We start from the raw sequence: 22,504 nt of genomic DNA, 5'->3' as shown, positions 1-22,504 counted from the left end.
TTAGCGTGCATGCTAAAATGTTTCTGAGACGGCAAGTCTTGGTCATAAATCCTAGTATCTCAGTTCCCAGAATCAAACTCTAATCCTTGCAGCCTTGCCAAAGATGCGCACATCCTTGCAGGCCTTTCCAGCTTCAAACGAGAGCACGGCAGTAGAGCAGCTGCTTGTTTGTCACGATGAGTCAGGTTAATTAAGCACCAAGAGGTGTTAGACGTTTTTGACCTTTCAGAAAGCACGTCAGTTCTGAATGAAGGGATTTGTGGATCTTAGTGTGCTTTGTTGGACAAGAAGGTCCTGTCCAATTAGAATTACAATGATGGGTAAAACAGTGGATGCAAGGATCATGTAGCACTCACAGACAAGATCAGACTTATTTGACACCCACTGCTGGGCTGTTTATACGAGAAGCGTCCTGATAAACACCCAGAAAAAGTTGCCCCTATTGCCCCAGCAAGTATCACCCATGTTGCATTGCTTGAATTGCACAGTGGTTGATAAAAGTGAGATCAGATATTAGCCTGATGAACTGCATCCAGGCCACTTTTGTCTTAAAGTACCCATCACATACAGTGAACACAGCACACAATAGATGGAAGGTCATTACGGTTTATATGGAAATCAAGAAATCAGTTAGTGCTTACTTAGCCTCAGTCTACAACAGCAACGTATCACTGTAACAATAAAAGATTATGATGTCCTCCTATTTGGGCGGTTCCCAACAAATCAAGTCAGTTCAATCCTATTTTATTTATATAGCACCAAATTGCAACAGCAGTCACCTCAAACTCATTTTACATCACGGCCCACTTTGATTTTAGGTGAGGCACACTGGGGAAACTGCCCTCTCTATTAGTGTAAAGAAGTTTAACTTCAATTTAATCTCCCAGTTATCTCAATGTAAGAAACAGAAGTGCGATTTCACCAGCACATTTTTAGTTTTTGTGATAAAGAAATGTTGCTGTAGTAAACAAAAGAAATCTGTCAGCACGACTGTTTGGGCTTAAACTGTAAGAAATAAATGTGTAAAATTACAGCCAAAGTTTTGGCAGCTGACTGCCCAGACTGTTAATTCACAAAAATGTCCTGTTTTATTTATTTATTTATTGCACTGTGAACACAGTGTAAAAATTCAAAATTTATGTAGCCCACGGTGAAAAAAAATCATTTTTTCTGTCATTTAATTGTTTATCTGAATGGCTGTGGTGGACAGAGAGGCAGAGATTAATAATAACTAATGATTAACTTATAAACACAGAGAGAGTTAAAAGAGGTGAGTGAAGAAGAACCACTCAATGCATCATGGGAAGTCTCCAGCAGCTTAGGGCTATTGGAACATCAATAAGGGAGGATTCAGGGTCACCTGATCCAGCCCTAACTACAAGCTTTGTCAAAAAGGAAAGTTTTAAGCCTAATCTTAAAAGTAGAGACGGTGTCTGTCTCCTAAATCTAAACTGGGAGTTGGTTCCATAGAAGAGGGGCCTGAAAGTTGAAGGCTCTGCTGCTTAAAATCAGTAGTGATCAAATGTGGTTTGGTGGTTTCTGGAGGTCTTCAAGGGTCACTTGGCTGCCTTGCTTTGTTGTTACTGCAGGACTCACACTGCTTCCAGCAGAACACAACAGCGTACAGATTGTCTGTGGTCATTTTAAACTTTCTTTCTTCCTCTCAGCGTGTGGTCTTTGTTGTTGTTGTTGTGCCTCTTATTCGGTTAAAGAGAAGCTGCGTGTTTTACTGCAGCTCCTTTTTGCGCTGATCCATTGAATGTTTTAATGCTACTGCTGCCCCGCTGAGATCAAACACAGCAACCACCTCGCCTCCATTAACCCCCCGTGGTGACTGCCAGGAGCCATTTGGTCATTAACGCCGGATTTCTTACCTGAGCTTACAGCAATTTACCCACACAGGAAGACCTTTAAAGCTTTCTTTCTTTTTTTTAATTAACAACATTCAACGAAATTCCAAAACGTGGAGAGTGAAACAATTGGTTTTACTTGTCCTAAACCTTACATTTACATTTAGACAAGTGTGTCACTGTGATGTCAGTGGAAATATCACAGTGGCCTCTCCGTGTTCAGGACCATTTTCTTATGCATTGGCTAACAGCTAAGAGCTTCTGGTATTCATTAAAAAAAACAGTGTTAGAGGACTTAACGAGGGCAGGAGGCTTAACGAGACTCAGGCGAGCAGCAGGACTGGCCTCATTAAGGAGAGGACTCTTTCTGATAGGCAGGATGTGTGGCATAGGTAAATGTCGGATCCACCCCCAAAACTGGATTCCTGTCTTCCTCCTGATGCCTTTTGTGCGCTCGTTGATTTCCTAAAACATTTCAGGCTCACGTTGCTAATCAGCAACATTAGCGGCGAATGATATTTTTCACAGGTAGCTGAGCCGTAATGAGTGTGAGATCATGCAGGAGTCGGGGCAGCATGGAAAAAAATACTGAAGTGGGACTAATGAGCTGTTTGGGGTGGGGTCCTCGCACTGCCAGTGGAGGTTTTTATCCAGCTACATTATCATTATCATCACTTCTATGGCAGTTACGCTTGCTAAAGGGACGTCTATTACAGTGATGCCGTGGCGTGGAAAAATGCGATTAACTGATTAGGCATTTGCTTTTTGCTTCACTGCAGTCAGATAAAAACCAAAAAATGTTAGGATTTCCTGCTTTTAACTGTTTTTTTCTGACTTTTGAGGAGTTGGGGGCCTGTTGATGGGACAAAACAAGATATTTTGAGATGTCACCTCAACCTTCAGGAAGTAATAACAGGGATGTTTTTCATCAATTCGCAGACCTAAGGACCTTTTTTGTGTAGAATAATTGAATAAATTAGGAATAAAAGCGCAGCGATTGTTAGCTGCAGCCTTGGACTTAAGCTCTTCCAGCTCAAGGGGGAAGTGCTGCGGTTGGACTTATTAAGCCCAATTTTCTACGCTCATGTACTACCTACTGATGTACAAACTCAGATAATGCACAGTCCATTGATGGCAATAATTCGTCCCTCTATTGCCTGCATCGCTTTGAACATTCAGTCAAGTATAGGCTAAAAGGCAGATTTTTATAGGGTTGAGAGACCCTTGTGATTTCAGAAGCAAATGGCTATCCATGTTTGTGCCCACTGTGATTGAACTATTGGGTTCAAATAATCAGCAGCAAGTAGATTTAGATATATTGTAGCTCATAATGCTTCTTATCATTGTTTTTCACTGCCCTGAGGTGTTTATTCCTCACATGGCTGCTGACTTTGGGCGTTACCCACACGCCCAAAGTCAGCAGCCATGTGATTTATTCTCTCTCTGCTGTAGTGATGGACAGGATACAGACACAAAAGCACGCAAGCAGCTGTCTGATTGGGAATACACCTCCGTCCCCCCTCTTTGCTCTCACCAATCACGCACACACTCACGGCTTGTAAACTTCAGTCCGTTTTTTACCAGCACAATGTTGCTAGGAAACCAGGATGTGATTAACGTGACGTTCACACACACAGACGCACGCACGAAAACGCAAAAGCCCTCTTTCAATGCACCAGGGGAGCCTTTAGGATGCGTGTTTGATGCGACAAACATCAAAGTCACTGGCGTGGCGTTCGTGTGTCAGTGCTGACATAATGAAACATCCTCACTCCTCCCTGTCTGCCCGCAGTTAACTCTTTAAAAGTTGTGTCGTGGTTTCGCTTTTAACGTTGTAGGAAGAAAACTTTTAATGCGTGACTTTTGCCTAATTATGCCCCGTGGAGCAGCTCACCTTTAAAGGGCCTTAATTCAAAGCATGTGCAGCTGACCCTTTAATTCTGGTTAGACATACTCGTATGTCCCAGGGTTATAAGCGCTGTTCAAATAAACAGGACAGTTGTATTGAAAATTTCCATTTGAAAGCTCGCGGAGCCTTTTAGACTTTAACTTTTAGACCTTCACTCACTCTTAGGAGTAGATTCAGAAATAGGTACATTAGAGGGACAGTTCAGGTTTGAGCAGTTTGGAGACAAAGTTAAAGAGGCACAAGATGGTGCGGGCAGGTGCAGAGGTGAAGATAAAGGAAGAAGCCACAACTAGGACCTGTCTTCTAAGGCTAAGAAATACTTCCTAAGCATTGATCAGCCTCCTGAGAACTAGGGAGGCCAGGAGGTTGCTCTCACCAATGCATCCATTCTGAGACATTAGGTGAAATAAAAGGCGACAAAACTTATCTATCTTTCTTTCTTTCTTTCTTTCTTTCTTTCTTTCTTTCTTTCTTTCTTTCTTTCTCTCCTTCATAAGCTGAGGTGTGGCATTTGGCATGTGTAGTTGGCATTCTTCCAGTGACTGTGTGGGTTCTCTCCAGGTACTCGGCTTCCTCCCACAATTCAAAGACATGCACTTAGTGGGGTTAGGTTAACTGGTGATTCTAAATTGCCCATAGGTGTTAATGTGAGTGCGAATGGTTGTTTGTCTCTCTGTGTTAGCATCAGATCGGCCATCTGTCGGGCGTGTACCTCGCCTCTCACCCTGTGTTAGCTGCCAACTTGCCATACAATTGTGAATGAGAGAAACAGAAGACAGTGGATTGATTGAGTGGCTCCATTTTTTTTTTTCAATCTAAACATTCAATTGACGATTGGATTTCTCTTTCATCAACCACAGTGTCACATGACTTATAAATTATTGCACACCACTTTCAAGGACAGTTTCTTTTAACCAGTGCCTCAACTTGGCTTGACTCGGGTTTTGTTTGGTTTTCCGTTATATTTAAGTACCACCTCAATGTTTTCCATTTAAACGTTTGCCCACACACACACACACACACACACACACACACACACACACACACACACACTTCTGAGATGAATCTGGCACAATTGCCTCTAATGCAGAGTAAACTGAACTCCATGTGCAAAATTGGTGGAACGCTACTTTAAAGCCACCTATTTGGAAAGGTCAGAGTTGAGTTGCAAGAAATAGACCACCGAGTAATGTATCTATGGATTAGATGACGCTGTTGATTGCAGCATCTGGATTCTGACTCGCAAACAGGAATCTTGTTAGTTGGATAGAGCAGCTTGGAAAATCTGGAACCAACCAAATCTGTAACCAAACAAAACAGCTGTTTGAGGTTTTGTTCTGTGCAGTTATCCAGCTAACTTGGTCATTTTGTTTTGTGAGACAGGCTTCAGGAGACACGACACTTTCTTGTGGATTTTCCTCCGACCCTCTTTCAGGGACAAAATATCTCCAGAGGGCTACTGTGCTGTGTGGGAGTTAGCAGAACTTGTGCTTAGAAAAGGCTTTAAAAAAATAAAAGTCAACGTCTATTTTAGATCGTCTTGCTTCAGGTACCGGTAAGAATGTGAAATCTGGTCCCGGGGGTGCAAACGTGAGGAACAGGTCGATGAGGTTACAGCTGTTTATCTATTTATCCTTTCCACTCGTCGTTCTTCTCTTCCCAGGATCCTTCTGACTCAGCACCCCTCATGAGTCATGGCAGTATCTAACAAAGCTTCCAGTGAATTTTTTCTTGTCGTCTGAAGACAGTCTTGTCAATCCCCTTTTCTTAAGATCACTCAAAATCTTCAGTGTTTAGTTAAAACAGTCTCAGAGGTTTGAATGCTGCTTTCATGCCACTGTTTAAGAAGTTTTAGACAAAAGAAACAGTCCAGCAAAGATATGAGGCTTGTCAGAGTGGAAAGAAAGAAGTTCCTCATTAGCTGTCATCAGTCACTAACAAGCAGCACGATGTTAGTCAGGCCTTGTCAGCTTTGTCTTGCCTCAGGTCGTTTCAGGAGGTTGGATGCACTGGCATCTCTGCAGACACACTAAAACTTCCTAAAAATACTTTCTGGATTTCAAAGCAGACTAAACAACAATTTACCTGTGCTCCTCTAGAAATATACCCACATCGTGTTTAGGTGAACCCTCCTTTGAAATTGCACTCTCGCCTCATTGCCGGGTCACTCGATTATGCATATTTTCAGTGTTTAAAGGCGGCGACTGTTTCTCTTCCCAGGAAGCATAATGAGGGCGAGTTGCTGGTTCAGCCCATCTTTTATTTCAGGGTATATACACCAGCTGGAGGGAAATTATGCACCGCAGTTGCCAGAACGACATTGTCCAGCCTTGTCAGGAAGAGCTCAGATATTTTGAGCTCCTTCAAAGTGTGATTTGGAAGCTGTCAATTACTTCCCGTTGGAAGACCTACAGCAAAGCCTCCCTGAAGAGAAATAAGGTCAACTTTGCTCAAGTTTCTCAGTTAACTAGAACCTTCTTTTCTAAAGAATAGGAACACTCTTCTTGAATTCTTGAGACTTTTTGTTGTTGCTGGTGGTTTTTCATTATTGCCACTGGTATTTCATTTGATAGTTGAAAGAAGGAGTTAGCGATTGAACCTTAAGTTGGGATTGTCTGTTCCAATACACAATAACACTGTGGCCTTTAATTGTGAATGCAAAAGTCAGGGCCATATAGTCGGGGTACAATCGTGGTTGTATGTATATGGTTGTATTGGAGTCATGGGGGTTAGGGTTAGGGTTTGCCAGGGTTTGTGTAGATGGGACGGTGTTCCCATGTTGCACTGCTATGACATCAAAACAATGTGATTGCCCGTTCCCCCCCTTCCCCTTGTGACACATGGAAAACATCTGCAGGTATTTCTGCAGTTTTTTGCTCTGCTTTAGCTTTTTCTTTGTGTTTTTGTTGTTCTCACACATCAAACCATTTGGTTCAGATTAAATACTTCAGTATAAGAAAGCTGAGGATGACTTTAGGGGAGCATGATCGTGTGGTGGTTAGCATCGTTCTTTCACAGGAAGACGGCCTTTCTGTGTGAAATATTCTCTCCAGGTACTCTGGCTTCCTCCCACAGTCCAAAGAGATGCCTTGGGTTTAGGTTAGTTGGTGATTCAGTATTGGCCGTAGGTGTTAATGGTTGCCTGTCACTATGTGTTCGCCTGCGACAGATTGGCAGTCTGTCCCGGGTGTATTCTACCTCTCACCATGTGATAAATGGGATAGACTCCAGCCCCTTGTGACCCTGCCTGTGTCTGTGGTGTCTTTTCTGTAGAGTTTGAGTGGAGCTTCAGCCAGGACCTGTCAGCTATCTTGGTGAAGCAGGAGGAGCCTGATGTTGGCCAAAGGTTAGATCCTCAGCCTTTGGAAGCCCCGCCTCTCATATTAAGCCCTGCCCCTCCACACAGAGGCTCACCATGGAAACACACGGTTAGCATCCATCTGTCCTTTGCCTCAGTGATGAAACATTTAAAAAAATAAAATGAGTGGTGTTTTTGATGTCAGGTACGTTTGTTGTTTCTACAGGAGTGCAGTCAAGAGGATATGAAGCTCATTGCTATAAAAGATGAACCCAGAGAGATTGGACAGTACCTCAGCCTGCCCAGCGGTAACAGACACACTCACAGTGCTATAGTGGTTTGTCTGACTCAGATTATTTTAATGTTAGAAGTGGCTTCCTAGTGTAGTGGTTAAGACATTTACCTAACATCCCTGGTTTGAAACCAGAAGGAGACACAAATCCCTGGGAGGGCTGAGTCAGGAAGGTCATCTGGTCTAAAAAATCTGTGCCAAATCAAATATGTGGATCCACCCATTGTGGTGACCCCTTGTGAAGGAAGTGAGCAGCTGAATGAGTTAGTTAGTGCACATTTTCACCTAAAGTATTACAAAATAAATTACCTCAAACATCTGTTGGAACAAAAGCCTTCACTTTAAATATGATGAGGGCTTAACCACCCCAGCGTTAGAGGCACTACTACCTTGCAGACCATAATCAGGGCAAAAATACTCGCCGAGCTGTCTCTGCATATGCCACAATAATCACAGCAGTATAATATTTGGGGTCTGGGAGAATGGACTTACATTAGCTATGAATATCTTCAGTGGTCATTTGTTTAAAGTAGAAGCACTGATTCCTTTCACGTGCTGCGCTCCTTTTTAGATGATGCTCTCCAGCTGCCGCCCACCCCTCCCAGCAGTAACCACGGCGACAGTGATGGCTCACTGCCCCCCTCCTCCCCACACCTCCCTCTGCCGCCGTCTTCCCCTCAACCACAACAGAGGCCAGGAGGTCGCGCCTCGTCCTCATCCTCATCTTCTTCGGCCATCTCCTCTTCGCCCCTCCTCACCGCGCCGCATGTGAGTTAAAGAGCCCCTACCCTCTGTGCCCTCTGTTGTTTTTTTCCCTCTCCGTGCCCGTTCTGCAGCGCATGTGGGGGATTTAATGTGTCAGTGGTTTGGTGTTTGCTATAAGAAATGTTCAAATGACTGTGTCCTTATATAGCGCTGTGAGTTTCATAGGCTGCCCTTCTGTTGTGAAAGCAGACACTGTAGAGTTGGGATTTTTGATCTGTAAATCAGCTTAATTTGGGGTTAAATACATCCCATAATTTGCTGAAAGAACAGAAAGTCAGAAAATCCGTCCGTCTGGACGTTGTTTGTCTGATTCAGCAGCTTTTCTTAGAATAAATGAATCACATTTGCACTGAGGCCATCGTGACCCAATCTTGTTTACTCACAATTGTTCAGTGTCAGCAACATTTTTCTTTTTTCTTTTTTTCATTTTTATTAATGAAACACGTGAACAGCTAAACCATCGCACAAACTCCAACAGTGTTGTTCTCGGGTGTAATGCAATGTAAGAGAGATGTGAGATTTTGGTGTGCTCGCTGTCAACATGCAAATTAAAAGCAGACCGACATAAATAAGAGACTGAATTATGAGAGCTTATTAGCATTATGCGCTGATGAAGTGCTTGTTTCACTGTGCAGAAACTGCAGGGTTCGGGACCCCTCATGCTGACAGAAGAAGAGAAGAGGACCCTGGTTGCGGAGGGTTACCCGGTACCTAACAAACTTCCTCTCACGAAGAGTGAAGAGAAGGCACTGAAGAGAGTCAGACGAAAGATCAAAAATAAGGTAAGCAGGCACTGCACCTTTTTGTCTTCTGTTAGTGTGCACGGCTGAACTGAACATTTAATTAACCAAAAAAACAAAAACGTGAGCTATTCCCAGAATCTTGGACTGCCTTGTGTTACTATTTCAAACAGAAATAGTAACACATTTACCAAAAATTTTGCTCCAATTAGAAATGTGGTTTTGTGGTGGAGCAATGATTGGTTTTGTGCCCGTTTCTCCAGATCTCAGCTCAGGAGAGTCGGAGGAAGAAGAAAGAGTATGTGGAATGTCTGGAGAAAAAGTAAGGCTGGAAAAAATGTTATCTTTCCGCTCCATGCACATTTCTTTTGGTTTACATTCGTAACTGTCGTCTGTGCTTTCCAAAGCCTTTAAAAAATAATAAGAATTGTAGTTTCCTTAAAATTATATTAAGAGCATTGTTGTCATTGTTTAGAAGACTTTCACACCTTAAACTGCTGACTCGACTCAACTGCTGACTGCTGTTGTCATGCCAGCCCAGCAGCTGTGCATGACTCTCCTAGACTGGCTTAGCATGATTCACATTTCAAAACAAGAGCACTCAGAGAGTGCAGCTTCCTTCGAAGGGCAAGGGCTTTACTAAAACTTTTATTTTTACGAAGTTTTTATTACAAAATGACGTCAGCCTGTTAAGGCGTCACTGTGAAATCACAGGGCGTCGTATTGAACTGCTCTCTCCATCCTCTTTAATATAATGTATTCTTATTTGACCTTGAGCCCTAACAATGAAGGTCAAACACTTAGCTAACCTACAGTAGGTACTCATATTCCCCAAGGCCTCGTTTATTGTTGTGAAGTTTGAAGACGATCCATAAGAAGCTGTGGCTAATACAAAGTTTTTAATGAGATTCACATGGTGTGACCTTGACCCGATTTTTACCACAATTAAATCAGCTCAAGCTGTTTTTGGTATCCACCATCACACAAAATTTGAAAATGATAACGTGAAAACTGTGCACGCTAGACTCCTAACAAACAGACAGGCAGACAAACAAATGGATACGATTACCTTCTACCTCCCTTTGGGGGAAGAATAATCCTTAGTAATGTTAAGCCAGCCCTTGGTGCAGCACCTCAATTCACTCTTTGAGTAAAACAAGACCTTTTACTTCTCTTTCCCCTTCTCTTTCTAATCATTGGCTTCCCCTTGTAAACAGAAGGTTTTAACACCAGATGCACCAGGCTTCTGTGGCCATGGCTAGAGCTGTATGTGATCCCCTCTCTATGACATCGCAGAGAGCCGAGAAAAGAAAAATCCATGTGAAACCAAAAGTTTTATTATTTGAAATGTTAGAATCGTGTAAATTACAGAAAATTAGCACAAGCACAATAGGCTCCCTTTGAACGGTTAGTTAGAGCAACATCTAACCAGAATCTTCCACGTCTTTCACCTTACAATGTATTTGAGAGTGTTAAAGAGCTTTGTAGGGTTTTATTCCCAAGATGACTCTCACCACATGTCTCTTTATGCAAAATCTTGTCTTTGGTCATTGCATGCATGACTGGCAAAGAAAAAAAACCCCAGAAAAATTCAGGGGCCCAAAGAGAAAACACTGAAGTGAGCTTGGTAGTTGCAGTTTAGTCAAGAGCCAGATTTCTTTTTTTTCGCATTTAGAGGTTTCCCTAACTGCTTTGGAGCTGAGCGCAGTAACAGACGTAAGAGCTCTGCCAGTGAATGGGAGGCAAATGCAGGTCCTTGTGAGGTCAGAGATATATAGATATAGATAGATAGATAGATAGATAGATAGATAGATAGATAGATAGATAGATAGATAGATAGATAGATAGATAGATAGATATCTATCTCTATCTCTCTCTATCTATCTATCTATCTATCTATCTATCTATCTATCTATCTATCTATCTATCTATCTATATATATATATATATATATATCTCTTTGTGTCTGATAGAGAATTTAAAAAAAGCAAAACGCACAAAGCATTTCTTCAGCACTCGTCTCCTCCACTGTGATTCACTGAAGAACAGCAAAACTTAACAGAGACTGCTTTTCTCTCCTCTCTACTTTCCATTATTCCAGCCATTCCTTGCTATGGCAGGACTCCAATAACCTGCTTAACACATGGGCCAGATTCACTGACTTTCCTGACAGTGGCAGTGAAATAGAGTTGAAAATATGGGTTTTCTTTTACACAGCTTCCACTGCGACAAATACAAGTGCCAACAAAGATTTGTACAGGTATACAAAATGCCCCATTAATCCCATTAGAGCGAGGGGAGAGAGGTGTGTCAGAGTGCAGCCTCTTTTAACTGAATCAAAGCAACCAAAGCAGCAGAGACATAAGAGGACGTGCATAAAAACAGAAATCCATCTCCTTCTATTTTTTTTTTTTCGGACATGAGGAGGGGATTATTGGACGAACCTTTAAAAAAGAAAACAGCGGGATGCTTTCCTCAAAGGAGTGTGCATGAATGAGTTATATTCCAAGCAACACACAGCGGGACATCGGGAGGATTAAAGGAAGCGAGAGATTAGCGAGACGTTACCCTGATAATGGAGATCAGTAGGATTAGTAGAAGACAGACAGAGGAGGAAAACGGGGTAGGGAGAAACTCTTGCAAGTGAGGCATTTTTCTTAAACTTTGTAACAGATTTGTGTTCTCAAAGATGCTAGTTTGACACTGTGCAAAGTAAAAAAAAAAATGGTGTTGACATTACTGGGACCCACGGAGTGGTTAAAGTACATCTGAGCCGAGCAAAGGATTCTTTTCTTGTGAAATGATGAGCTGGTTAAATGAATTTCAGAGGCTTTGTCAGTTACGATAAACTTATTGACCTCATAGTTCTGAATTAGGACCTTCATGTTTTGCATCATGTAGTTTTTTCAAAGATCCAGCTGTTAGCGCAGTAACTTAGAAAAGCTGGTATGAATCAGCAATCGGCTGTTCACCTCCTTTTAAGTCAGGTTAGCTGATTAGGCTAGGTTAAATCATGTCGTAGCTACAGACTGTACCTAAAAGATGACTGCCCATTGCTTTAATTGGGGCATATTTGGATCCAAGGATGGAGAGCCAAATTTATCAGATTACCAAGAGTTCAGTCACTAAAATGAGCAATGAAGGGAAGCTCAGGAGCTCAACAGCCATGGCTAGTAGGGGAACTGCAGCTTTTGGCACTTGTGCATTGCCTTCATTTGTCAGCTATGAAGTTTGTCACTTGATGATCCACAGTCACTCTTCCTACTACAACCTTCAACCACCTACAGAGGCCAAGCTGAGATGGTCTGGATAAACAGAGGCAGGATAGTGGCTATATTGCTCAAAGTATATTGAAGATAGAGATGCCAGGCAGGAGGAAAAGAGGAAACCCACATAGAAGATTCATGGTTGCATCTTCCATTGTCCTCCAGTGGAGCTAGTTTCACTCATTGTGCATGTACTGTTTAAAAGGTTGCAGAAACCTTCAGTCAGCTGAGACTGAAGACGTCACTAGGATGAGTGACAAAACATTTCTCCCAGTGAACACACTATGTCCAGGTGAACACAATTAACCTTTTAGGATCCATGGATGTAGTGTAGAAGGACATGCAGGGGGTTGGTGTGTCGGGATAGGGTTAAATGGAAGCAGCTGACCTGAAAGGGAGCAGTCTAGAGAAGAAAAAGAAGTTTTTCACTTGGCAGAAGATTTGAGTTTTTGTGCCTCCTCAACAATAACAGATAATTACCGGTCAAAATGTTGTGAATTAGTGGTCAAAATGTACCGTTCATGATACTCCAGCCTTTGGGGATAACGCTGTTTTTCATTAGAGCAACATATGCAGGGATAAGACAATAAAAACAATGTGTGTATCTCTGACTGTGTGTGTATCAGGGTGGAGAATTACACGTCAGAAAACAGCGACCTGTGGAGAAAAGTAGAACACCTGGAGACAGCCAACAGGTGAGGTTTTCACTCACATGCACGCACACGTGTGCCAGCATACTTTACTTTATCTTCCAGCTTTGAACAGACTGAAGCTGTTTTATGCTGGCTCCACACACCAGTAATACAAACCCACCATTCATGTAATGATGTTTGGATTGCGATCACTGAGAGCAGCAAGTGTGCAAAGAATGCAGCCTGGTAAACTGAGAGCCGGACGAGCTGCAGAAGGCCTTACGAAGATGGTTCTCATTTTTCACCCAGAGAGAATGAAGATGCAAAACTACAAACAGGACTGTAGCTTATACACAAGCGTATGCACACACACACACACACTCACACGCGCTCTGTGGGTAAAACCTTTACGGGATTTTAATATCTATGCAGCGTGAGAGAATTAAAGGGGTCTGAAGTGAAATTTATCTGTGCTCTATAAGCAAAGCGTAGACTCACCGAGGTGCCGCTGTCTCCTCTGTTATTATAACAATATGAAACCAATCTGCTATTATCCTGGAGTGGGTGGTTAGAAGGGTGGGTGGGTGTGGAGGGTTGGATGGCTGAGGAGGAGGGGGTAGGAGAGTCTGTCTGTCTGTCTGACTGTGGCACACTCAGCCTGTCATTAAAGTGGCGAGTTAACAGCAGCTTTCATCATGGAAGGCAGCCCCCTCCCTTCCAGCCACACACACATGCACATCGATGAATATGTTAAACCACTGCAGGGAGGAACAATGAATTGGCGCAAACTGGGAAACGTGAGTCAACACGCAGCCCCGTTCACTCTCATAAGAGTAAATGTGAGTTTAAAAAAAGGCTTTAAACAAACGCACTAAATTTAAGCTCCCAGTTCCTAAAAGTGTCCCAGATGCAGTTATTAGTGGTCATTTTGTTCCCCTGTGCTGTTTTCTTTCCGTCTAGTCGGATCCACGCAGGACTTGGTTAGGACTACCGGTTTGTTAGTTGTGTAACTCACACTCGGGGTTGGATTTGGATTAGCGTCTGCATATCCACATCAGACAAACGTTTAGGATATGTTTCGTTTAGCTTAGCTTCCAGCACTGAATTTTAATTACCTGACAATCGTTTCCATTGTCCTTGTTGCTTTTTTCACACACGTTTACTCGCTCACTGCCGTGTATTTTAAGCTGCAATAACTTGAGGTTTTACATCAAAGACTCGTGCGAGTGATGCAGGTCAGCATCATTCCTACACGAGTTTACTACAGCTGACAGGTCGCGTTTCCCTGCTCTATTCTGGGGCCTGTCATTGATTTCAGCATGGAAATTTGAAACTATAAAAGCAGCAACAGATGACTAAGCGTCTGACTTTTTAAACGTTTAACTGACTTTCTGGTTTGCATTGCGCGCGTGTGTGTGTTTGTGTGTCAGAAACTTGATCTCTGTCTCCACTTAGTGGTCAGAGTGTGTCCTCACAGCCACAGACAGCTCATACCATCAGAGCCCTGCTCCCCAGATCCCACTAATGTGCTGTTTTCTAGTGGTTTTATTCATGCACTCTATTCATCTTAGCTTTGCTCTCTGCTTGTTTTGTTGGACACGGAAAACAAAAGTAAATCAGGTGGTTAGAGTTCTCTTTGATGTAGAATAAACCCGATAATGAGAGCCGTGCATCTTTCGGCTGAAACAAACTGTACGTCTGAGTTTGTGTGTGTGAGACCTTTGTTGTGGGTTGGGTGGAGATCGAAGCCATGCATGCACGTTGTGGGTGCAGCCATATACATATTATAGAGATTGAAATTCCCAAACGCTCTGAGGCCACAACCTGTGAGAGTCAAAGTCTTCTCTATACACTAAATAATGACTACTGCCCTTCTTGTTCTTTAATCCCTGCCTCTGTTCCTGTCTCCAGGTCTCTCCTACAGCAGCTCCAGAAGCTTCAGTCGCTGATTTCAGGGAAGGTCATCCCCCGTTCGTGTAAAATGGCCTCAACTCAGACAGGAACATGCCTCATGGTAAATACTACTGCCGCTGTTGCTGTTCACACACATTTATGTTAATATTTTTGTTGTAATTGAGGTGATTTTATTTGCTTTTGGACAGCATTTGGATTTATTATAACTGTATAAATATTACAATTAATATGTCTCTATGATGTTAGCCTACCTGCCTCCCATTTGAAGTTTAGAAGATGCATTCTCGTTTGGCTAAATCATCTTAAAGCGGTCAATGATAATGATTGGCTCCTATCACTATATGTATGCTAAGCACAACTGTAGTGGTCATATTACTCATATCAAGCAAACTCATATTGATGATCACATGCATCTCCTCTTTTCCATCAGTCTCTGTTGAATGGATCCATTTTTCCTCCTTTTTCCTTTTGCCGTCTAAGAAGTTTAAAAAATGTTTTTTGGTTCTTTTTTCTTTTCTTAATTTGGAATATGCACTGAAATTCAGAATTCAATAAGTTTGAAGTGTCTGCATGAGCCCAATACATCACGAGCATCACAGTCTGAGCGCTCTGGTGATTATTATTAACACGAGTGTTATGTTCCCCTCTATCCGCAGATGATGGCCCTGTGTTTTGTCTTGGTGTTGGGCTCCTTCTCTCCCTGCATTTCTCCCCTCTCCCTGGTCAGTCACACCTCCTCTTTGCCCTCCTCCCCCGCTTCTTCTCAGTCCTCCCCCTCTTCTCATTCTTCTCCATCGGCGGACCTCTACACCACCAGTCAGGGTAGGTCTAGAAATATGTTCAGTATTTAGCATCTTAGTGTTTATGGCAGATTTGTCATCATCAAAAGGTGTCTATCCTTTGCTGAAGTTTCCTTTTGTAGCTCCAGTCTAATGCATTCAATGCATTTACAGTTATTAGACAGAGCAAAGAGCGGCATCACATTTTAGAAATATAATTTTCTCCATCTTCTCATATATACTGTTACAATTTTCTTCAAAATGAAAGCCCATTTGGAAAGTGGATACAGGTTTTGATTTTCCTTCCGAGCTGTTTTGCACTTCCCTATAAATTCACTTCCTTTAACAACTCACTCCTGGGAAAGCCCTACTGAAACCAGAAGTTAGGCTGTCATCAAATTAAGTGCAACTTCCTTCTGCCAGCAACCATCCTCTGAGTGGTGAGGTTTAATAAGCTCTAACCCCCTAAAATTGACCAGATTCCTCTGCAACTGTCCAGGGAGAGAAAGGCACAGTTATATGTTCCCCATACAAATAATTAAAAGTGGAAAACACATAAGTTAATAATTAAAAACAAAACTGGAGTCACAAGAATTCTGTATCTGGACTGTTTTCAATTCAGTGTTAAGAGTTGTGGTCATATTAGATTTTCTCCTCTGCTCCCTGTTTCACCACACGTGTGTAAGCCCCTCCCACCAAACACAGAACCGAGCAGTCAACCAATAGGAATCAGCTTTTAGCAAAAAATATGAGAAAAGCTCATCCAGTTGACTTTAAACTCAGCATAGAATTTCCTTTGTTTCACAGTTGTTGGAAAGTTTATATATGATCATTTCTGATGGGTCAGGGTCTTATAGTCAGGCCCTGACCCTTACTATGAGAAAGAACTAAAAAATGTAACTGGGATGTTGTTCGAAATGGGAGATATTTTGAAATATGTACAAAAAGCTTTTGGTTTCACATAATTAAAAGCAACGATGGCTCACAAGGGATGTCCAGTGAACGGTGCATGTTTCTGTGTCGTAGTCCGCTCCCGCAGCCTGCTCTTCTACAACGAAGAGGCTCCACTGGAGGAGAGTTTAGCGACATCAGAAGGAGAGAGGCTACAGTCAGAAGGCCACTCCCACAACCAGATCAGCCGATACACAGCTGACGGCCACAGCAACCAGACAAGCGGGTCCAAGATAGAGCAGAGGTACAAACAAACTCCACTGTATGCTGCAATATTTACACGCCACTTGTCAAACATTAACCAGCCGTCTCTGCCTTTCTCCTCTCCTCAGAGAAACAAAACCAGATGGAGACTCTGAGTTTTTCTGACACAGCTCAGCCTCTCCTCATCTAACTTCTCAGCCCTGAATCCCTCCAAAGGACCCCAATGCTCCAGGTTGCTGAAATCAACATCCAGCTGGACCAAAAAACGTTTTCTGTTAGTTTGTTAGAAAATCCATTATCATCATCTCCTCTAGTGAGCTTAGATTACGGCTCCCATCCTGCACCTCTGTTACCATGCCTTTATCTACAGCGTCACTTCTCTGCTTTGACAGACTCTGTTGTACTTGAACATTCTCGATTTTAAACAGACCTTCGTGCTGGAATCTCCATTGTTATGCACAAAAAAGAATCTTGCATCATTTTAAATACTCAACGAATCTTTTTTTATATGTAGTTATTAAAAAATAGTTTATAACTCACAAAACATTAAAAACACAGTCGCCTTACTAAACTTTAAAGAACCTGCAGTCAGAGCTTATAGATTTGACTGGCTTAAACAGGCCATGAGCACAAAATAGCCACAGCTGCCAAAATGAAAGGCATATATGAGTCACTTATGCTGTGATCACGCGTAAAGACCTTTTGTGTTACTTTGTTAGACAGCCCTAAAGATGACCATCTAAAACAGTTGTTTCCCGTTTCCAGAAATATATTTAATTCCTCCCCAAAACAAATGAAGTGTAGCGTTCCTGTTCAGAGCAAAGCAACGCGGTCTTTTTGCAAGAGCAAACAGAAAGAATTATGGGAATGTGGCTGAAAGAAATGTAAAAAAAAAGGCAGTGTGCATTTAAAAACAGTGAAAACGTGACGTCCACTGTGGGATTCTAGTTTTTATCATGTAGTTCTTGTACTTTTATTCCAAGATGCTCCTGATGTGCCACATTAGGTTGGTGAACAAAGCACGAAGGGCTGCATCTGCTTAATATGTCATCAATGTGTATTTTTTCTGCAGTATGAGCCTCTGTTGTGTTTTTAGGTCATCTCTCCTCTGCTCTCTGTTTCCCCGTATACGTGAAAGCCCTTCCTGTACACACAGAGTGGAGCAGAGCAGTTGACCTAATAGGAACATTTGTAACAGGAAACACTTTTAAGCCAAGTGTGAAATAGATAACAGCATGTGTAAGCACCAACACCAACTAGGCATCAACATATGCTTTTGGAAGCCGTGCCATTCTGAAAGTGCCTTCCACTTCGCTCAGTTGAATATGACCAACTTGGCCTTACACCTAAAGTCCCACATGGAAACACAGGCCTGAAAATGTTCCTCGAACTAAACGATTTGTTTATTCTGTTGCAGAAAATGGATGAATCATCTTTTTTTAAATCTGGGTGAAACCTTTTTATTTCACATTCCTTTACACATTTGAGATCACAACAGTCGCAACTTGTTTGACAAAGATCTCTCTTACAGATCCAAAAAAAGTTTCGCTTAGCACAATCAACACAGGGTGTGGATCTTTTATCTGGCTTTAAGAAAAAAATTCTTTCCATTACGCTTCAGCTTTTTTACATCTGCATCTGACATTTGAATAATTGAATAATTTTTTCCAGCTCTGACCAAAATTCTGCTCTGTTTCTTTTGGGAGAGAGATCATATTTTCATACCGAGGGATCATAAAGAGGTTGGGGAAACATGACAAAAGTATTTTTATGAAATTATAAAATGTATATGTAATATATTTGCAGCATTAAAAAAAGAGCATATTTAATTTATGCATCAAAAAAAAGTTACTTTATCTTATTGTCTCCATTTTTTTTTAAAATAACGTTTAAAAAAAGCATAAAAATACAACTTATAATATATTCTGAGCATCAAAAAAAGAGCATATTTATTTTATGCACAAAAAAAAGGAAACAAGGAAATAGTGCTACGTTGTGTTTTGGCATTTAGGATGATGTAACGTTTTACATGCTGATTCATCAGGTGTAAAGCTTTGACATGATCTGTTTCTGTCTTTTAACTGTAATACAGTGTTTATGTTCCACTGCTGTCGCATGAAAATCTCTGAGGGTTCCTCGCAGTAATTTGACCAAAAATAATCTCCAGAATATAAGAAAACAAAATATTTGGGAAAAAAGTTTAATTTCTATATATATTTTTTTGGTAATTAAATGTAAAAAGTAAACTTTGAATAAACTACACAAAAAGTATAGCAATCCTGATATAAAAATGTGGTCATGCGACAGCAGTGTATGTTGTATTTATTCCTGTTTGTAGAAAGTTTGTATATATTGATGAAGCCATTTAAATGACTAATACATTCCAGGCAGTAAAACACCACTAGTTTTGTTAATTACATAACTTGATTGAAAACTGACCAAAAAAAAACAAACACTTTTTGACAAGGTTCAAGAAACAGTGGGAAAAAAACACCCTTAATGACCGGTATTCCTTCAAAATAAAAGCCTTATTCATTATTTAAATCCTTTAAGAACGTTCTGCCACTTCAAAATCAATTTTAAGCGCCAAAAATTTAGCTACCACAGATTTTCTGCTTTTCTTACTCACGTCGTCTGTATCTGTTTCACGTTGTGACTGTTCCGTCATGCCGCACATGCTCCAAAAAAAAGAAAAAAAGAAGAAAATCATGTGACTGCAGCCTGTCATTTTCACCCGTGAGTCTTAATGCACCGATGTACATAAAAAAAAAAAGACAACTTAATGTGCAGTTGTTGTAAATAAGGGTCTTGTTTTTGTATTGTGACATAGTCCAAGATCTTAACCTGTGGAATCTAATGGGGAAAAGAAAATTAGAGGGGTGGGATTTAAAAAAATAAATAATGGGGTGGGTGATTTTTTTTTTCAACTTGTAAAGAAACCTGGATGACAAAGCAGCTGCACAGTTTGAATAGTTGTCAAACACCAGGAGGTGCTTGATTATTCCAACCACTCCATGAAGATTTGGAATCTATTTGAATGTCCTGAGGGAATAATCAAGCATTTCCAGGGAGTTCACTTATTTGAAATGTGTATGGATATGTCGCCTTGGTTTGTTGTATAGCGTCTTGCATGTTTCTCCATACATAAATATATCTATGTTATCTTAGTATAGTCAGTAGAGTAGAATCCAGCAAAATATTAAAAAACTGCATCAGCAACAGCGTGTCGGTGAACGTTCTTGCTTTAAATGTGTTTCTTGTGATATTGAGCTTTGCACTGGTCCCAATCTTCGTCCCCTTTAACCCCCACAGCTTCAGCTGAAGTGTTTGAATATGAGCTGCCTTCGAAGATCCTCTGCCTGGCTGTCACGGTCCTCAGGTCTCTGGTTGAGGCTCTTTGGCTGCTCGAGAGGCTCTGTTCTTTCCAGAGTCCAGGCGTCTAATCCAGACTGCAAGGAGGCGTTGTGGAGAACGCAGCAGGCCAGCAGGATGGATGAACTCCTCTCTGGAGAGTACTGTAAACAGGAGAGGAGGGGTAGCGGCTACAGATGCAAAAACCAACTCATTACTGGCAATACTACGCCAGATGCATTGCTATATTTCACTCACAAATAAGGTAAAGGTCTCATTTTCGGTTATGACCGTGGCCTGTTTGACTCTGGTACTGATGGTGTATCATTCTAATACCGTGAACTCAGCAGATTGTCAGATGTTATCAGCAGATATCACCTATTTGCCGATCTATCAGTATTGGCTTTTATGACATCTGATAAATAAAAAAAATAAAGAGGACACTGGAGAAACATCCTTCAGCTTTTTAGTTTGTCCACCAGAGGGCACTCTGCTGGGCAGAACGTGAACAAATAAATACACTGTTTGGAGGTTAAAAATGTCTCATGGTTTATTTCTACTAAAATGTTTGGGCCTGATTATTGGCTGTGACACATTTGCCATACCTGTAAGTATCCTTTGGTGCCATCTAAACATCTGAATCTGGTTTGGATGGCTCTGAAGGTTCGATCCACGATCTCACGTGTAGCCGCGTGGGCCAGATTGTATCGAAACTCTGCAGGGGATTCTGGGCAGTCAACTGGCGTCATCAGCCATTTCCTCAAAGGGTAACGGCTGTCACCTGAAAATCGGAAAACTTATAACCTCTGACTCCAACGCCACAAGCTAACTTCTAATAAGGAATAAAAAGTCCAGAGCTCACCCAGCAGCCAGCCCTGCTCTGTGTCCTGCAGCTGTTTGTAAAGAGCAGATCTTTCTAGAACAACAGTGTCTTGGAGTCCACCTGCCCAGTGCGTTTCTGCGCTAAGTAACAGTCCCCGGGGATCACAAACCAGCTGACAGGCCACAGAGTGAAAGCCCTTCTTATTCACATATGAGGAGTCTTCGCTGTTTGGTGCTTTGATGGCCACCTGGAAATTAAATTAAAGTAAGAGAGATGATTAGGTTACCCCTGTAAAAACAAATGAGTGCATGAGCGTGCATGCACATAAACACACACACTAATTACACAATGTCATATAATGAACCTGAACACAGTCCAGCACCCCCAGGACTCCAGGAAATCCTGCGACCCTCTGAAACTCCCGGAAGGACTGCTCTACGGTGGATAAATCTCTGTTTGGAAAACATCATTATTATTATTCAAGTGAGATTTTCTTTTACTTCTTTTGAAGTAAAAACAAGTTTCTGGGATCACAAAGTTACAGTTTCAAATTTTTTTGTCATTCCTGCCTGACATCAAGTGGCATAACATCATCGTACCTGTTGAACGTGATGAACTGAGGTGCTTTCTCCACCAGGGCTCTCGTCACATTGGACACACATCTCGACATTGACGCCTGGCTTATACCGATCGTATCCCCCATAGATGTCTGGAATGAACCTGATGTGTAGAAACCCAGTGCGGCCAGCACCTGGACCTCAGGACTGATGGCTCTGGAGCGCTGGGTTCGCCTGCATAGACCCTGGAACACAACAGAGTAGTGTTTGCATATTTCATAAAGACAAAGTTAAATTGATCTCTTAACATGACATGAAGGCCCACAAACCTCTCTGAGTAATTCCACCAGATACAAGATAAAGTCTCTGGGGAAGCCAAATTGCGTGATGAGGAAACTGTCTGAGACTGAGTCCAGGTCAAAGCGGTCAAGGGTCTTGTGGCCTCGACCATGCAGGAGTAGATCACAGTCCAAGATGGCTATAGGGATGGCCATGCTGAGGATAAGAAAACGTTTCCTTTTAATTGCTAATAAGTGCAACTCAATTTAAATACTTGCTATAGCCTTATTTCCTCAAACCTGGGAGGAATTTTACATACAGATTAATCTGCAGCATATATTATTCCACTAAACATTGCTACAATTATTAATGTGCTATTTTGCTGATATTATATTTTCGCTAATAAGGAAAACCACGTTCACGTTCTTTGTATACAAGAACCCATTAAATACCGAGAGTTTAATACTAGGCGGGAATGTCCTGATGTTTTAAACGTTATTATCAGCAAGCCATCATTAGCTTTAGGGATAGCTCCAGTACATGTGAGCCAAGTCAAGCCAGCGTGCTAACGTGCTACCCTAGCTTGCGTTTATTATTATTTTTTTTTTCTTTGCTCACTTGAGATGACGACTTTGCTGTCATGTAGTAGTGGGACAGTTGCACATCGAATTGAAAGCACTGATAAATAATTTTTGCACGATTAAGGACAATACTCTTACCTTCAGATAAAAAAATAAAGCATTTATGGACCCAAAAAACAAGTCATTGAAATAGTTAACGTTAACCTGCGGCTCTGAATTCGCAGATTCGCCACACAGACTGGCGTTTATGTTTTAGATATAAGTTCAGTGTGGTTATAATTTTTTTTCAAATCGCGTAAAAATACTTCCTGAT

General features: G+C 41.6%; 2 protein-coding genes across 5 annotated transcripts in view; one reads left to right on the top strand and one right to left on the bottom strand.

The window, feature by feature from the left end:
* creb3l1 (cAMP responsive element binding protein 3-like 1) overlaps positions 1-19,819 on the top strand; it is a 42,236-nt gene extending 22,417 nt beyond the window's left edge. For all 3 annotated transcript variants that reach the window (XM_082524530.1, XM_082524529.1, XM_082524528.1), the window contains 10 exons: positions 7,033-7,187; positions 7,284-7,365; positions 7,921-8,117; positions 8,750-8,896; positions 9,118-9,176; positions 12,747-12,815; positions 14,664-14,766; positions 15,323-15,488; positions 16,472-16,640; positions 16,729-19,819. In XM_082524530.1, coding sequence (XP_082380656.1) covers positions 7,033-7,187; positions 7,284-7,365; positions 7,921-8,117; positions 8,750-8,896; positions 9,118-9,176; positions 12,747-12,815; positions 14,664-14,766; positions 15,323-15,488; positions 16,472-16,640; positions 16,729-16,765 — 1,184 coding nt within the window. In that variant the 3' untranslated portion in view covers positions 16,766-19,819. The remainder of the gene's footprint in view (positions 1-7,032; positions 7,188-7,283; positions 7,366-7,920; positions 8,118-8,749; positions 8,897-9,117; positions 9,177-12,746; positions 12,816-14,663; positions 14,767-15,322; positions 15,489-16,471; positions 16,641-16,728) is intronic.
* On the bottom strand, positions 18,485-22,450 carry harbi1 (harbinger transposase derived 1). Of its 2 annotated transcripts, none has more exons than XM_082524540.1 (7): positions 22,330-22,450; positions 21,661-21,826; positions 21,374-21,576; positions 21,139-21,226; positions 20,814-21,021; positions 20,557-20,732; positions 18,485-20,142 (listed from the first exon to the last, which is right to left on the bottom strand). In XM_082524540.1, exons 2-7 carry the CDS (start codon positions 21,823-21,825, stop codon positions 19,915-19,917), a joined length of 1,068 nt encoding a protein of 355 aa, XP_082380666.1. In that variant the 5' UTR covers position 21,826; positions 22,330-22,450; the 3' UTR covers positions 18,485-19,914. The 2 variants fall into 2 exon arrangements, with proteins under 2 accessions (XP_082380666.1, XP_082380667.1); XM_082524541.1 differs by having other exon boundaries at positions 18,485-20,115.
* Between the last annotated feature and the right edge of the window lie 54 nt (positions 22,451-22,504).

The sequence above is a fragment of the Aulonocara stuartgranti genome (assembly GCF_965226115.1).
Source record: "Aulonocara stuartgranti genome assembly, chromosome: 23".
In the NCBI taxonomy this organism is placed as follows: domain Eukaryota; kingdom Metazoa; phylum Chordata; class Actinopteri; order Cichliformes; family Cichlidae; genus Aulonocara; species Aulonocara stuartgranti.
The sequence above is the reverse complement of the archived record's forward strand: the minus strand, read 5'-3'. Positions and strand labels throughout refer to the sequence as shown.

What these genes read in the sequence shown, in the direction of transcription:
- harbi1 (XM_082524540.1), bottom strand. Translation starts at nt 21,825, where the DNA reads ATGGCCATCCCTATAGCCATCTTGGACTGTGATCTACTCCTGCATGGT. An exon ending in TGGTGGAATTACTCAGAGAG is followed by an intron (nt 21,577 to 21,660) that starts GTTTGTGGGCCT and finishes GTTGTGTTCCAG; the next exon opens with GGTCTATGCAGGCGAACCCA. An exon ending in GCACCAAAGGATACTTACAG is followed by an intron (nt 20,143 to 20,556) that starts GTATGGCAAATG and finishes TTGCATCTGTAG; the next exon opens with CCGCTACCCCTCCTCTCCTG.